This window comes from Temnothorax curvispinosus, unplaced genomic scaffold (assembly GCF_003070985.1).
Source record: "Temnothorax curvispinosus isolate PA1 unplaced genomic scaffold, ASM307098v1 QBEX01009776.1, whole genome shotgun sequence".
In the NCBI taxonomy this organism is placed as follows: Eukaryota; Metazoa; Arthropoda; class Insecta; order Hymenoptera; family Formicidae; genus Temnothorax; species Temnothorax curvispinosus.
The window spans coordinates 30,912-47,469 of NW_020219556.1; the positions used below are offsets into that span (position 1 = coordinate 30,912).

The 16,558-nt window shown below is 39.0% G+C and overlaps 2 protein-coding genes across 2 annotated transcripts in view; one reads left to right on the top strand and one right to left on the bottom strand.

Annotated features, from left to right (window-relative positions):
• Positions 1 to 3,073, top strand: part of LOC112459371 (LMBR1 domain-containing protein 2 homolog) — a 3,279-nt gene extending 206 nt beyond the window's left edge. The window contains exons 2-10 of the mRNA XM_025023423.1: positions 16 to 353; positions 487 to 697; positions 781 to 957; positions 1,042 to 1,219; positions 1,334 to 1,515; positions 1,583 to 1,822; positions 1,903 to 2,104; positions 2,253 to 2,378; positions 2,456 to 3,073. Coding sequence (XP_024879191.1) covers positions 16 to 353; positions 487 to 697; positions 781 to 957; positions 1,042 to 1,219; positions 1,334 to 1,515; positions 1,583 to 1,822; positions 1,903 to 2,104; positions 2,253 to 2,378; positions 2,456 to 2,694 — 1,893 coding nt within the window. The 3' untranslated portion in view covers positions 2,695 to 3,073. The remainder of the gene's footprint in view (positions 1 to 15; positions 354 to 486; positions 698 to 780; positions 958 to 1,041; positions 1,220 to 1,333; positions 1,516 to 1,582; positions 1,823 to 1,902; positions 2,105 to 2,252; positions 2,379 to 2,455) is intronic.
• A 1,841-nt stretch (positions 3,074 to 4,914) lies between these two features.
• LOC112459369 (glycogen debranching enzyme) lies at positions 4,915 to 16,400 on the bottom strand. Its single transcript, XM_025023421.1, is given in 26 exon segments — positions 4,915 to 7,122; positions 7,260 to 7,496; positions 7,601 to 7,786; positions 7,878 to 8,089; positions 8,171 to 8,534; positions 8,620 to 8,767; positions 8,859 to 9,215; positions 9,350 to 9,527; positions 9,601 to 9,690; positions 9,809 to 10,041; positions 10,115 to 10,318; positions 10,386 to 10,594; positions 10,688 to 10,843; positions 10,938 to 11,203; positions 11,307 to 11,430; positions 11,504 to 11,633; positions 11,748 to 11,942; positions 12,032 to 12,244; positions 12,340 to 12,575; positions 12,664 to 12,882; positions 12,967 to 13,101; positions 13,177 to 13,387; positions 13,465 to 13,651; positions 13,767 to 13,890; positions 14,404 to 14,637; positions 15,373 to 16,400. Coding segments are annotated over 25 exon segments (6,099 nt in total). The 5' UTR covers positions 14,515 to 14,637; positions 15,373 to 16,400; the 3' UTR covers positions 4,915 to 5,748.
• Between the last annotated feature and the right edge of the window lie 158 nt (positions 16,401 to 16,558).

A 16,558-nucleotide genomic window follows, 5' to 3' on the forward strand; every position in this document is an offset into this window, starting at 1 on the left:
GTTTTACCTTGGCAGACGGTATTCAGGCAATGCGTAGAACAGAATATACACAACAGCACCAAGGACCTCAATAATACGACTTCCGTACCGTATACCACTTGCAAAGAGCCTTGGCCCAACGTGCCGGAGAATGTATTTCCAAATCTGTGGAGGATAGTTTACTGGACGTCGCAGTGCCTGACGTGGTTGATACTCCCATTGATGCAGTCCTATATAAAAGCGGGAGATTTCACCGTACGCGGAAAGTTAAAGTCCGCTTTAATAGATAACGCTATATATTACGGCAGTTACTTGTTTATATGCGGTATACTCTTGATATACATTGCGTTGAAACCTGGCTTAGATCTTGATGGGTGAGTTTCATTAAATTATAGCATTATCAAAACGTAAAGTTATAACATATTCATGTTACAATATATATAAATATAAGTTATTACAAAATGTTATCTATGTGTATAAATAATTAGGATGTTTGCTTTCTCATAGGCAAAAATTGAAAGCCATAGCATCATCTGCATCCAATACGTGGGGTTTATTTTTATTAGTCTTACTGCTCGGTTACGCCCTCGTAAAGGTACCTCGAGGATTATGGAATGCCAGCAAGCCTGGATACACTTTAAACTACAGCTATTTCAAGGTGGCGAAATTAAGTTTAGACAAGTGCGAAGCGGAAGAGACGGTGGACGACATACTCGAGGTACGAGATGAAGATGTTAATACGTTTGTGATTGCAATGCAATAATTGCGAAAGCTTTTATAATAGATAATAATGTTATTTAGTCGCTGCAAATTGCAACAATATCCATCGGGCCCGGTCATCCGTTCCATTGCAATCTGGAAACGATCTTTCAAAAGATACCCGCAGAATTGAAGGATCGAATGAACAGAAGGCAATTGCCCGATGACACTCCAACAGATACACCTTCCGAAAAATCTCTAATTCGTCTACATAGACAGGTTTGTTAGCAGCATAGCATATGTGTTATGATATCACAACGATATCACGTTTCTACATGTCGCCATTATTTGTTTTTTTTTTAGACTATAAAAGCGCTGCAGACCTTACAGCGCATAGAAACTCAATGGGGCATTTTAGTGGATGCGATATTTGATTTGGAAGATGTAGCGAAGAATCAAGTGAGTCATGATAGAAGATTTAAACAGTCTTTCCCTATGCATCGTCCGCTTCCGTTTCGTATTATTTACAATCCTGTTGTCGGTAAGTAACGTCTCATTTTGCTTTGGATTTTATTCCGCTGCATTGGTATTATGCAATGTTTGCTCAGTAATTTAATTTTTGTAACTTTTGACTGTAATGTAATTTAAATTTTAGAATGGTACTGGAAATGTATCGTGAAGGATTACGTTTTAAAGGCAGCTGCTATTTGCACCGGCTGCTTGTCAGTAGCCGTGGTATGGTCAGAAGTAACATTCTTCAACAAGTCTCCTGTGTTGTCTTTATTCGCCCAGTTTCTGAATTTAGCAAAGAGAAATTATGATTATTTTACGATAGAGGTAAAGATTTGCATTTATTATTTTGCATTTTAGTATATATACTATCATTTATCGTGTTTATTCTCAGATGTTGTCCACATTGATCATCGCATACCTTTGCTATTGCGCTTATTCGACAGTCTTGAAGATACGAGTATTGAATCTCTATTACTTGGCACCTCATCATCAAACGAACGAGTACAGTTTGATATTCAGCGGTATGATGCTGTGTCGCTTAACTCCGCCCATGTGTCTTAATTTTCTCGGACTTATTCACATGGATTCCCACATCATCAAAACTCATATCCTGGAAACGCATTATACGCAAGTAATAACATTTAAAATATTTAAATAACCTGTAAATTTCTTTGAATTGGATTTTGTCTTTATCGGTTCCTTTTTCGTCAGGTGATGGGTCATATGGATGTCATTTCCATAATATCCGATGGATTTAACGTATACTTTCCCATGGCAATTCTGGCGTTCTGCTTAGCGACATATTTTAGCATAGGCAGTAGATTGCTTTCTATGCTAGGCTTTCAACAATTCCTTGACGATGACGAGTTCACGACGGATCTCGTGGACGAGGGAAGAGAACTTATAAAAAGAGGTATCGATGAATTACATTATTAATTACACTTTTAACGCGGCATATATATTACATTAAAAAATGGTCTCTATAATTTGCCCATGTTAATATCTAATATGTTGAAAAAATAAATATTGAAATAAAAAAACAGCATATGTTCTTGTTATAGAGAGACGTAAACGGCAAAGAGCGGAAGATTCTATGTACAGACGGCGCGAGTTGCAGGAAAGATTCAATATTTCGGCAGGTACAACAGGATCGCGTTACAGGACATCTCGACAAAGCACGGACACTGGTATGTATAATAAAAAATGAATGACACCAAGTGATATGGATTACATAATAAGTAACATTATCGTTACAATGCTTCAGTACGACCGTTAAAACGAGACGAGTCAATCGAGTCCGCGAGAGCGGGCCTGTTGCACGATTTCGATCCCTCGGAGTATTACATCGGTATGACATTCGGCGGAGACAGCTATGGTGCAAATCGGTGTGATATGGAAAACCAGGGCGATATTGATTCGTTCGATCCAAGTAATGCGAGAGCATTCTCCACGAGTACAAGTCGCGTAGGTCCTCCACCCAGAGGACTGTTTGATGATATTTAAAAGGGATAACATTTTAGCAAATACAGTTTAGGTGCTATTGTAGAAGTCAATTGGCTTTTAAAGATTTACACGACGTTCATATCGAGTTATGCGAAGGCTCATTGATACGAAGCAGCGCGATGGCTCTTATTAAACTTGAAACGTAAGGCTTTACATACTTGTAGTATTTTGAACCCGATTACTCTAGGTAGGACCACGAATTAAAATAAAGTTGTATCGTTATGAGATATATTTATAACTTATTGTATACGAAGAAACTGGACTAAAAGAATGAAAGTTGCGCAGATGCTTGCTTGAAACAGAAACTCATTTTTTTTAAATATAAGAATTGTAACGAGATTACGGTGGATAGAATCAGTGATAACGCAATGAATGTTCGACTTAAGGAGGTTGAAGCAGTTTGGTCAACTCTAGATTTTAGTTTGTAAAAAATATATATGATAGTATAGGATCTACCGCATGTGTGAGAATTATTTCAGATTTATTGACCATCCAGAAGCTGAGATATTAATTTCCAAAAATGCGTCGTTTTACATGGGGTTAGATGGAGAAAGCGTTGACGGCGATGATTGATCCCAATTTTCTTTAATATCTAGTCTATATAAACGCTCAAAAAACGTGCCTACGCGTACAGTAAATTAATGCGAACATTTAGAACGCAAGAAAACACGTATTCACCATCTAATAACAAATATATTACAAGTTAAAGCGATCGAAATTAGACTGAAATAGCAGTTGATAGTTCGCGAGTAGGTAGATGTGGCAACGCAGCGTCGCCCGCGTTTCGGCTGTACCCGAATCCTGTCGGTATGTGCACATTTTTGTGGTTCTCTTCCGTGCTATGTCCACGATTTTTTTATTCTCTTTGGAAATAAAACCAAAAAATCATGAATCTAACGGAAGAAAACCAAAAAATTGTGAACATAACATAAAAGAGAACCCTAAAATCGTTGACATTACCACAAAATAGTAGACACAGCACGGAAGAGAACCAAAAACGTGCACATACCGACAGGATTTGGGTATAGCCAAAACGCGGGCACCTAACCTTATCCAAGGTGCGTTCGAGAAGACGCTATTAGTGCTATTTGCTTATTTTATCCTTGTTTTACACCTGATGAGCGATAAAGATAAAATGATGCAATAGCGCTAATAGCACGCTTCCCGAACGCAGCCCCAGAATGACAGAAAATTCACCGGCATGTTTACGTTTAGCAACTGCCGTTACGTGGCTCCACGTGGTTCAATACAGAGGCGAGTACTGCTACCAACCCCATAAAAGTGAAACGTTGCCAAGTTTCAATCGTATTTAATATAATCGACGGAAAGTTATTAAAAAATCGATAGCTTATATAATTGTCAAGGGAGCTACCAGTAAGAATCATTATTTCATTCTATCAACGGCAAAACATATATTCATGCCATTTTTATATTGAAATAATTAGCAATACTACAAGTTTTCAAGTTGGCATTGGCAAAAAAGTGTTTCGTTTTTAGCTAATTAAAATATAAAGATGCATAATATGATACTTTTACTATACGTTTTATGCAATAGCAGCGTATGGAGAATAAAATGATACCTAATACAGATTTTTTAATGACCTAATAAAAAACTTTTTTCTAAACCGTCAATTGACTCAACTGGATCGCTTCAACCTCCTTAATATGTATATTATGTTTATTAGGGCAAATATATTTTTATTCTTCGACTATCCTCTTAAGTTTTGTATAGTTTGACTTATGTTGAAGTTAATAAATAATTTATATACGATTTTTTAACCACATGTACCTGAAATAGTTATTCATTAATATCTAACTTTTTTGTAAGTAATCTAAATATCTTTTCAATACTTTAATATCTGTCTGTCTCATGTAATCAATCTTAACAATTTCAATTTATCCCAGTATCATCATATGTATATAATGACAAAAAAATTCCATTGTCTGAAAATTTACAAACTTTCTAGTCTTTGTTCTAGTCATTGTAATTCTATTTGTATTATGAATAGTTTGTGAAGCTTCGGAATGGAGAATGGATAGAAATGGTATAAAAAGATCGACTGGGTAACGAACAGGAAGATTTAATAAGAATAAGTCAGTGTATAATAATGATAATAAAACGCATTAATCTCAAATGTAAATATTCGCGAATAATTAAAAAATTGAAACATCAGAATTTACGAAGGCATTTTAAAATAAATATAATAATGAAACTTCTAGTGTTAGTTAGAAGTTTTGTCAGGATTGTTTTATTACAATATTCATTATGTTTTCCACATGCTTTTCGCGATTTAAATATGTGCATTTACAATTTTAAGATATATTCACGGATTTACCCGAAAATTTCGAAAACTCTAATAGCTTTTGTTTCTTGACAAAAATGTACTAAAGCATATCAGTTTTTATTTATTGTATGAATCTATTATATATATATCGACGAGTATTTATATAAATAAGACCTCGCTAAAATCAATTTCGGCATTTCTAGTATCAGTGAAATTAATAATAGGAACTATTAAATATTTGATATATTAATAGACAACAACACGTAAAGGAGTTAAATCTTAGATTTTCGAGATTACAGGGCTCGAGCACGTGTCTCGAATAACATTTTTTAAATAAGCTTCAATGAAGCTATTTGCAATGATTATATCTCTAGAGGACGTATATAAAATATATTTATGATGAATTATGTGAGCTTGTTAATTAAAATTGTTCTGTTACGCGTAATTTAATGGAGGTAAAAACGATTCGCTCATAGTGATGCAGATTTAACGATTGAGATAGTTAACAATTTGCATATCGTAAAACAATTTCTTGTCATTAATGAATCGGCGAATTACCCCATTAATAACGGACATAAAATACACATGTAACGACAAACTATAAATCATCATGCATATATGCGATCTCGATTATTCCGTTGAATATTTTGACAACACTTCGTAACAAATGTAACGTAAAATTAATGACAATAAATGTATCAAGTAACATCCGAATGTGATTGAGTTTCCTAAATATCTTATCGTTTCGTAAGTTTAACAAACAACCGCTCTAGGTAAAATAAACGACGTAAAATGTAATGCTCGTGAGAATAAGAAATGATAACACGTAGGCCATTATTATTCTAATAATTGTTATGCGTTCCGTTCGCGAGGTCCTATTCTTAATGTCCTCCCGACGCTCAGAATCCGCCGATTCCGGCATTAGCAGCAATGGTTCTAGCAGCAACAAACTCGACCTGTTCCTCCGATGTTCGCCGGTATCATCATCCCTCAATCGGTGCACCTGATAAATCAGCGGATCTTGTGAATCGTTATGGCTAGTGCGTTTCGTGCAGCTCATCAAAGTGTCACGATCGTGATAAAATGTCATGGGTGCGCAGCCAGCTCTTGATGTTCTCACGTGATAGCTATTTATGTAGCGATGATACAACTGGGTATTCACTATGAGGTTGCAGGGAGCGCGATTTACAACGCGGATGCTCGGTTTCAATAGCGATTGCAAATCGAAGACATCTCGGGGCCAGCAGTGAGAATAAAATATACCCCCGGCGTTGGTCTTCGCGTAACTGTAGACCAGCATGCAATTTCGACTACTTTGATCATATTGCGAACAGAAAGTATCTGTGGAATCCTCGCGCGGATACTTGAAGCATGAAACATCGTCGTGTTGACACAGAACTACCTCTACGGCGAGTAACGACTCTTTCGTGTATATCAAACGATCAGTGTAGACCGGACTGCCTTTCGTTCTTGCACACTCCTTGCAAATTGCGTGTCGCGGCAGGAAAAGCGTGTCTATCAAAGTCTTCGCGGTAGCGGGGCTATAGTTCTCGTAGTAATCTCGAATGTCGTATTCATGCAAACTGCTGCGTGGCTCTTTAATAGCTCTAATTTCCTCGTAAACGTGACCGACGTTTGATACGGCTCGAATAGTAGCTTCGTTGTTTCTAGTTGTCGCCTGTTGTTCGTTGTAATTCTCAGCTTTCCATTGACTATCAGTATGTACCTCATCACTCGCATCTGATGGAATCTTTCTCGAATCGCACGGGCTACCGAAATCTGTGCCGTAGCATTGTTTTTTATCAATCGCAGAAATCGATCTTTCCTCGGTAGCAAACAGAATATCATTTCTTGCGCATGTATTGTCAGCAGCGACTACAGATTTGTGGATTTGCGTGTTTGTTACGTCTACGTGCGGAATATAATATGCGTGTGTTTCCGGTGTGCGCGGTGTCGTTATTGTTCCGGTGAGAAGGCTCACGTTCGTGTCATTCGCTCCGTTCCTAGCACTACATCTCGTTACTAATTTTAATTGCTCTAAATGTAGCTGATGGTGGTGAACACACGCAAAGTGACATCAATTCTGGAATTTTATTTGCCCGTATCGCAAATCCTGTTTGATCTTCGTCAAGTCGTGGAGTACCTGAATCCCAAACAAACGGGCACAAAATGATGACGTTTTACACAAATAACAGCTTCGAACAACTCGTAAATAATAATATTAATCCGTAAGAAACATTATGAGAAATACCGAAAGAAATATCATTCGTAAGAACAAACCTCTAATATAACCGAGGCACTCCACGCCTGGGTGCGACAGCTATCTTTGCAGTAACTTCCGTCCTTGTTGGTAAGCTCGGGGAGGCCTCTCCAATGATTGGTGGACGCTTCGATGAAGTGCCGTGAAATAATAGCATCGGTCGAATCGATCGTGCGAAATAATGCATCCTTATCGTCGATTAATAACGCAAAGTGCAAACGCGCTCGTAGGAAATATCCTATTGGCCAGACCCATTCCTAAAAAGATGTTAAGGTGCTTAAGAACATATTATTCGAACGTTAAATATCAATTTTTATATATTTTGCAAGACGAATACGTGATTATGATAAAGGATATTTACGGGTCCCTGGTGATAATTCCATCCATGCGCTACTTTGCTATCGTAGCTATCGTTGGAATTGTCGTAATATCCGTTATACGCCCAATCCGCAGGATCTAACGTCTTCATTCCAAGCGGGCCTAGTAGTATCTCCTCTGCTTTCTTCAGCGCTGTCCAGGCATGATGAGGATCAAACAATTCCGGAGCCTATTTGTGTATCATTATGATTTGTAATACAAAATATTCTTTTTCTATAGGATTTTGCAGAGTATTTTTAAACGCCAGTAATAACACTCACAACAACCATCGCGATGGGAAAATTAGGCCGCAACTGATAATCCGCCCATTCTTGCGTCGCTCCGTGACTATCCTTGAATATACCTCGCCGATGAATCAAATCGGGGTACAACTCGCCTTCAGTTGGAATCTCATTCACATAAAAGTACTTCTCGAAGTTTGCTTGAATTTTGTCGGCCCACTGCTTGTAACTCCAAGTTATTTTTTTGTATTCTGTAATTCAAGTAATTATCATGTAACAATCAGGTTGCGTAGACGATTACGTTTGAACGATAGTATTGTCGACATTCTTACCTTCGCGACTTTTACGTTCAACGCTGCCATACGGGAATAGATTTAGCTTGTACAATTTAGCCAGAAAACTGAGAACACATTTGCTCAGTCCGACTATCTCTACAGCGGAGCCATCTCTAGGAGTGGCCGGTTTGCCTTTGTTACGACCTTTTTCGGAAGATCCCATTTTGTCCATCCAAGTGCCACAATTTGCATCGTTGCCGCCGAATACGAAGCCGGTTTTGGGCTGGACGCCGATTTGGTTGTTGAATCCACGCTCGGTCATGTGCTCGTCGATCTGTCTTCCGGCGTTTCTCTCTCTGAAGCAGAGACCTTGAAAATGTACCGTGAGAGCTTCCTGAATTACTTCGTGCAGCGGTTGATCCTGGAAACCATGTTTATATTGTCACAAAACGCGCAACTTTTAATTTAAATTATAATCGAAGTTGTGCAAAATAGCTGATTTTTACATGTTGTCCTGCTGGCAAAGCTGGTGAATCGTCAGTCGGGAACAATCTTGAGACTTTATCGGAAAGGATATTCAAACCGTCCGGGACTTCTTCGATGTAACATTTTATGGTGTAGAGCCACCACCATAAAGCATCGCGGCAATTGTATCTATCACAGAATGAGATCGATGATAAAGCTTAGATCGAAGCTTCCTAAAGTATTGTTCTAAAAATACATATGCTCTAAAAAAGTACATTACCTTGCATTACTTCCTTTATCGAGTAGATTAGGTATCAGACCGTGTCGCAAAGTACCGGCGAATCCAAGGATTATGAATCTCGCTTCGACATGCCTGCCCGTCAGAAGCAACAGACCTCTCAGAGCGATGAAGGTATCCCTACCCCAATTTCTCATGTAACCCGTTGCGAAATGTGGCAAACCTGCCGATAACGTTAGACACATTTGTACAGCCACACCGTCGTGGGTTTCAATTTTTGGCTTAGGTGGACTGAGGTCCGGCGACAAATCTGGCAATTGCGACGACCTTACTACGCCACCCATTTGAACCGAGACCAAGCTCAGTAATTTAACGAATGTAGTTCCACTCTTAACAAAGCTGGAAACGGCGAATAATGTATATAATTAATTGTTATGGATCCTCTTATCTTTAAACACAATAAAAATATTAATCGAAGAACTCATAAGTTTGTTACTCTAACAAGTCGATTTAGTGTTCATTTCGGTGCTTACTTCGACATCAAACTGTAGCAACGATCTAATAGAACCGTATAAACATTCACGATTATAGCGTCAAAGTAACTCGGTACAAGGTATCTCGGAATTAACTTGAACGGATCCATCGTATGTTCAAACCATATTCCAAGACCTTCAGTGTCGTCATCCTCTTTCAGACGTTGCCATACGTAATCTGACAATTTTTTAATTACATGTCAATATTCTTATCTACAATTATTTTTCGGAAATGGTTTGTAATATATTACCTATTAACCAGTTACCCTGTCTAAGATTGTCACACAGGGGATGTCCTAGATCGTTATTTGGGCGAATATCAGCCAGTAAGGATATAATGCCTGATTTGAAAACAAGGCGCTTATTATATGGCAACAAGATACGATAATGATAACAAGAATAAAACTCGTGCCAATATATATTATCGCACGGGTTGTAATAAATATTGCAATGTATCACCTTGCAGTCCGGCATATACAAGAGATCCGTATCCCGGTACATTGTATACCCCAAATTTGCCCTGAGTTTCTTCTCGTTCCTCCTGGTCGCATCTATATAACGATTTATTCATATCCGATAAGTCCATGCAAGAAACTATATCATGTAAGCTTGAATTCTCATCTGACGTAATCTGCATGATAGTATATTGAAGACTCGTTAAAGCAAGTTTTATATTGTCGCGGAGGACCACTCTGAAATTAAATTCGTACATAAGTTAGCAGAGATATCGCGATTGCGGGAACAGGGATTTGTAGTTTTGTATACCGTATAGCTATAACAGAACCGGGTTGGAAGTTCATAAAATTAAGCTGTGTGATTTTAGGATCGTCGCATGCGACCTTCCTGATTATCGCCGACTCACAGCACTGTATGTGCTGTTTAAGGTTCAACGTATATTCGGACAATCCATTTATGATGTCTTCGTGCTTTTCGTATTTCTCAGGCAAAAGGAAAGGTGACTTGCCGTTTCTATAAAGCGATTTATATCCATCAGTAAATATACAAATTTTCCAGTTGAAGAAGATATATCGCTCACCTGGCATCAACGTGCGAGAGCGACGCTTCTAAAATAATTTCCTTCACTATACCCTCCACTTTCAGTGGTCTTACGTCCCTTCTCAGTTCACGAGCGTTACAATCCGGATGTTTAAATGCCGTGAACGCAACTAGAACTACACTCTCGTGACTAGTCGGCGAGTGTCTCGTTACAGCCACTATGTCAGTATCCATTTGATCGACAAACACCTATAAACAGAAAGAAATAAATTTAAAAAATAGCTATATACATTAACTTTCTAACATATGTAAACTGCGAAAGATGAACAATTGATAACATACTTGCGAAAAATTTTCTCGACCAAGCATATAGTGCAGATCGTTTAATGCCTTTTTAGCTCTGATTATACCAGTTTTCGAGTTAGCAAACTTAACGTCGTCCGCCAAATCGTCGTCTGTCCAGGAAGCGTACTGCCTTTTCTCATTCACCACGTCTATCTGAAAAAAAAGAAATAATAATAAAATCTTATAGGTAAAATAAATTTCATGGTAAAAGATCATAGAAAAATTTAAGTTTGCACTACGAGCTTACCTGATGAGGCACTAATTCGTCGTATCCGCGATTACTGCCACTGGCACAGCACGCCATCGATACAAGCGCAGCGCTCGGGAGTAGATCAAAGACACTTCGTTTCTCCACCGGACTGGGATTATCGTGAGTCACATCCAGGAACAGAGCATGAGCTATGCTCGGCACCAACGGCCGTTTCCGTGACTGCATAAATGCTCCAACTGGCTCCCCGCCGTACCGATATACTAATCTCCCTTCTTCGTGACTATCCCATGCAGACATAGCTTCTGCAATGTAACAGTTTTGATTTATATCTTTATTCGATGTGTCCTTAGTAATTGCGTTTCAAAAAATACTAAGCAAGCAACAGTTTTTGGAAAGAATGACAACCTCTTATTAAAGATGTGATGCCGAGACGATTTACAAAGATGTTGTCTTTTTGATCGGAGTTGGTAAACAATTCTGCCACAACATAGAGATCTGGACGGACTAGTCGTGCAGCGTCAAGCATAAACTGCAAAGAGAATTGTGCTATTTAGTAAACTCAGTGTTTAGTAAACTCAAGGCCGCTTAGAATCGCGACATACCTCAGCAACGGGGATCGGTGTGGAATGGCAATTATCTAATCGAACACCATCGAATAACTCCGCTGTGTGTTCTACGTAAGCCACCATATGCTGCCACAAGAAAGGACAATCCTCTGGTTTCTGCCCATATCTGTAACAATCATGTTCTCTCTCATGTGGCGTATAATATTTTAAATTATATATTACACTTATTCGCGCTAATAACTTGTTAAAAACTTGAATAATATTTAGCTGGTACTTTTACCTGAGTTTCACGCTATCTCCCCAAGCGATAAGTTCTCTTCGAAGGTACACATTAGAATCAGACTCCGCGAAATTCTTCAAGGGATCGCTATCCATGACCCAACCATTGTGAGCCATGAGATAACATCCGTTATCTGAATACATTATGTCCTCTCTTTCCTTTAAAGATTTAGGTTCTCCATAATCAGTGAAGTATCTGTGGTATGTAAATTTATCATATCAAGAATCATGTTTATAGATATTATAATGTAACGTTATAATATTTACAAATTTAAATAAAACTACCTGGAAACAAGAGGATTCTTCTCGCTAATTTCCTTAATTCTTGGACCATCGGATTCCACTCGTTGATATCTTATCCCAGATATACTATTCTCAATAGCAGCGTTCAGATGGTTTCGCACGTCGTTAGTGATAACTTCGTTAAGTTCTTGTAATTTAATCTTCAAGTCCTCTGCACATCGTCTCAGACGAGTTTCCTCATCGAAACAATCAGCTCTGCGTAAAATAAAAGAATTATGCATAAACATTTGTAAGAGTGGACATACGAAATACACTGGCTATATACATTATTGTATCTACATATATTTTACCTGTATACATTATACTTCTTCAGGGCAAGCTGCATATCTATAGTTGACTTTAATCTACGAAAAGCAGGATCTTGAATCACGGTAATATCTTCGGTTATCGTATTGTTCGCGTCTTGCGGCATCTCGTTGCGCGCCGAACTTAAGAATTCCGCTACAATTTCATTGATATCGACGATATACATCTCGTGTATCTTCACCAGAGGCAAGAAATGTGTGTGGAGGGCATGACGAATCCCCTAAAGACGAAATGCATGCAGCGGATGAACGTCGAGGTAGAAACGAAAGAATTAAATTTTAATCACTAGGAAATGATTTGTGACTTACGTTTAGATGATCCTCGGTGTCAACTACAGTGGGGATACCTTTAAATTCCCATTCTCCAGCGGCTACCTGGGTTGTTAATTCAAACAACGTTGCATCCAAGATATACGCCGGACGTAAATGAGGGCAGTTGATGCAGTTGTATGTGCATTCCGGGTGAGAAACCAGGAAAGGACTCTCGTTCGCCGTGTGATTCAGAACGACATCGCATATGCTCAACATCTGCAATAAGATAATTGAAGGATACATTTGGATATCCTGCAGGATTACGCGTTTCATCTTATTATCGATAAATAATAAATTTACCTTCCACTCGGTTCGCATTTTATGTGTAAATAGTTCGATGTCACGAAAACTAGTTAACTTATTATTGTCGTTAAAAGCAGGATTGAGCTTGGCTTGATTCTTCAGGCTATACGACGATTCAGAAAGTCCCAATTCCTAAAAAAAAAGTTAAACTCGCGTTTATTACAAGTATCGTAGTCTTACATCGTACATCAATCACGCGAGCATTACCTGTATCGGTGTAAAATGAATTACGTTATATCCAGAATTTCGCGCTACCAGTAATTTACTTTCCCATGTAGAAAATGGTCCTAAACTTTTTGCCAGAACAGTTTGGACTTGAACGCAATCCAGAGGTAGTTTCTCCCCGTCTTCGCCTACTCTCAACTCGGGATCGACCAGCAAGTATCCGGACGCAATGGGTTTTATTTCCCCCTCGACTCTGCGAAGCGGACGTGTCTCATTATTAAAAAATCAAATCTTACCCCATATTCATATGCATAATAATCTTAATCTTACTGATCAGTGACATAATAATGGAATGACCCAGCCAAAAATACAAGTATGTTAGCCGATTCATTTTCCCATTTCAACTGATGATAAGTATTCCTCTCAAATCTCCTGTTGTTCGATAACGGATGATTTATAAAAACGCTAGGCCTTTTTCCAAGAAGAGAGGCCCCGAGTCGAAACTCAACTACCCAACCTGTGAGGAATGCAAAATCATTTACAGCAAACGTATGCCGCGATAAAAAATTGTCAAAATATAATTCCATCAAAGTAATTTTATATAGAAGAAGCAAAAATGTCTTTTTAACAACCTTTCTTCAATCTGTACAATATCCCATCAAGATGTTCTCCATTGTTCACAGTTAGAACTCTTACTTGCCCGGTGGTGGTGCGTTCCGGTGATGGAGGGTAAAACGGCATGCTTCCAAATAATGACTGAAATCATGAAGAAAAAATTTAAAAACGGATAATAAATATCGCTTGCGTTTGATAGGATAAAAAACATCTACGACAGATGTAGGAAACGAGATATAATTTTCACCAAGTTCTCGGGACGAGATCTGTCGGAGAGCTTCATTGAAGGGATGATACGACTCGAGCGTAGGAAACGGATATGTGCTTAGCCAGGCAGGGTATAAGCCTTAATATATAAGTTATTGGCATAAAGCAGTTAACAAGCGTGCGCGATATTATGTTACGGCGTTTCTGCTGCGTGAGCACACATAAAAGCTGCATCTATTCTTACCCTACATACTAGGATTACAATACCGTGATATACCGCGACAACTGCTTTCTGCCGCAAAACTTGCCCTTCCCCCGCTCTAACGAATATGGCAGGTACCAGACATAAAAATCCTTCACTGCCATTAAACGATCGTATCGCCAAGACTTTTTACTAAAGGATATATGGTCTCGCAATTCTGCACATTGCACGCGCATAGAACTTACAGTATCCAATTCATTACCAAGCCATCTACGGATAAATTGCAGAAAGCGTCTAAAAATCCTTATGAGTATTTCTCTCGTATCGTAAATGAGGCGTCTTATTCTTGAAGGCATTTTGTCAATTAAACTTAATTGCGCACTTTTAGCTGATTGGTATGGACAATCTATTAGGGAAATGATATCGCAGCGACTGCCGACATTTTATTATGCACAAGCAAAATCCTTTATGCGTGCTACCTATAACAGATATATAAAGTAAAGGCTACTAGGTGCGTAAAGCGTAGATTATGATATTGCACGGTTTTTTTTTTTTATATATCTTCAATGTTATGTTAGAAATCATTGAAACAGACGTTAGTACTTATATCATATTTTATAAAATGCATCATTACACAGTAATTAAACAAGAAAATTAGTGGAAGTATGCGTACTGTACTAGTATAACTATATTAATATAAAATATTAACACAGCATCATTACACAGTAATTAAACAAAAAAAGTAGTCGTACTGTACTAGTATACTAGTATAAAATATTAACACAGGACAAACATTTACAGTGATGAATTAACAATCTTTATTAACATATTTGATGTTAACAATTATCATTTTAATTAATTTGTACATATACAGATAACAGATATACTTTATTGTGGAAGACATCAACGCAATTACGCAATATATAGATCAATAATGTTCTACGTACCACGCATTTTTTTTACACACAAAAAGAAACGACATAAATGGACTTATGTAAGGAGCCTGGAATGATGATTAGTAATTATGATTTACAAGATTAAGAACGGATAAGGCATCGAACAAGCCGGTTAGTTTCACAAACACAGATACAAATGCGAAAGGGTATATGAAAAAAACATGTAACGATTACAAATGATAACATGTAAACTAATTATTCATGCACGACGGAAACGGAGCATAAACGCCGCTGATACAAATATACATGTGTCCACACCGAAAGACAAACCGACGAGGACATTTCCCTCGCACGCGGCTGTACGTAATTAAAACGTGGTTAACACCTCGCCGACACACGAATATACACAGACACGCACACGTTCGCTCGCATGTGGCAGAAACCGAACGTCCGAAAGGATCCTCCGTTCTTTGATTCCTCGAGGGGGTTCTCTACCTACGTCGACGACGGAGCACAAAATGATATCGCGTGGCACGCCGTACAAATTCCGTTTGCTCCGGCTCGCATTCGAACGATCAGGCAGAAGAGAGTCTGGCGCAAGTTGACCTCTACCACGTGAAAGACAGGGCTGAAGGTTAACAAACAAGCGTGCTCGGGGAGGAGTAGGAGGGGGGGGAGGGGGACAGAGGAGGGGCAGGCAGATCACGGCGGCAATCGGCGAATTTTGTATTGCCAAACGCGCGACGCTCATTGGTCCAGCGTTTCGCGCGGCCAACTTCGGGCCGTTCTTCTCCTCATCCCGCACGTACGAGGGGAAGTCGCGTTCGAATTCGGGGCGACAATGATCATCATTCGAATATCACGTGAACGTCGCGAAGGATTCTGGAAATGGTTCCCTTTGTTCAGAACTCGAGATATTCCTTCGTCATGTTTTGTGTATATAAAAAAAAGGCCACGTGGCTTTGACTCGCGGACAACTTCACAGAGACCCACCTCGGCGGGAAAGTTCGAAATTGATTCTGTCGCGGATAGAGGCTTGTCTTCTCGGCATGAATTGCGCGAGCGCACGTTAATAAAGCGATATTAATTATTAATATTTCATCAGATTTGAAGGCACAGCAAGACGGATCTCCGATATGTGGCGCGCAGCATTATCGGAGGGGGAAAAAAAAGGAGCAAGGATTTACTCGGGGAGTTTCCATTGTTTTGAATTAAGCGGAGGTCGGTTTCCTGAACTCGCGGAACTCTTTCCAATCCTTTTCGACCGCGCGCGTCCTGAAAAATCGCAATCGCGCGCCCACGTGATCGCGCATGTCGTCAGCTGTCAGCTTATCGTCCCCGCAATATGCAATCGGTGACACTCTAACCTCAACCCCGCGTTTTTCGAGCGAATCCACTCGCGAGAATCCCCTTTTTATTTCTAGCGACTTCCGAGCGTGAAAACACGCGAGATTTCAGCTTCGGCGGAGAGATCGACGAGAATTATCGTCCCTCTCGAGAGTTA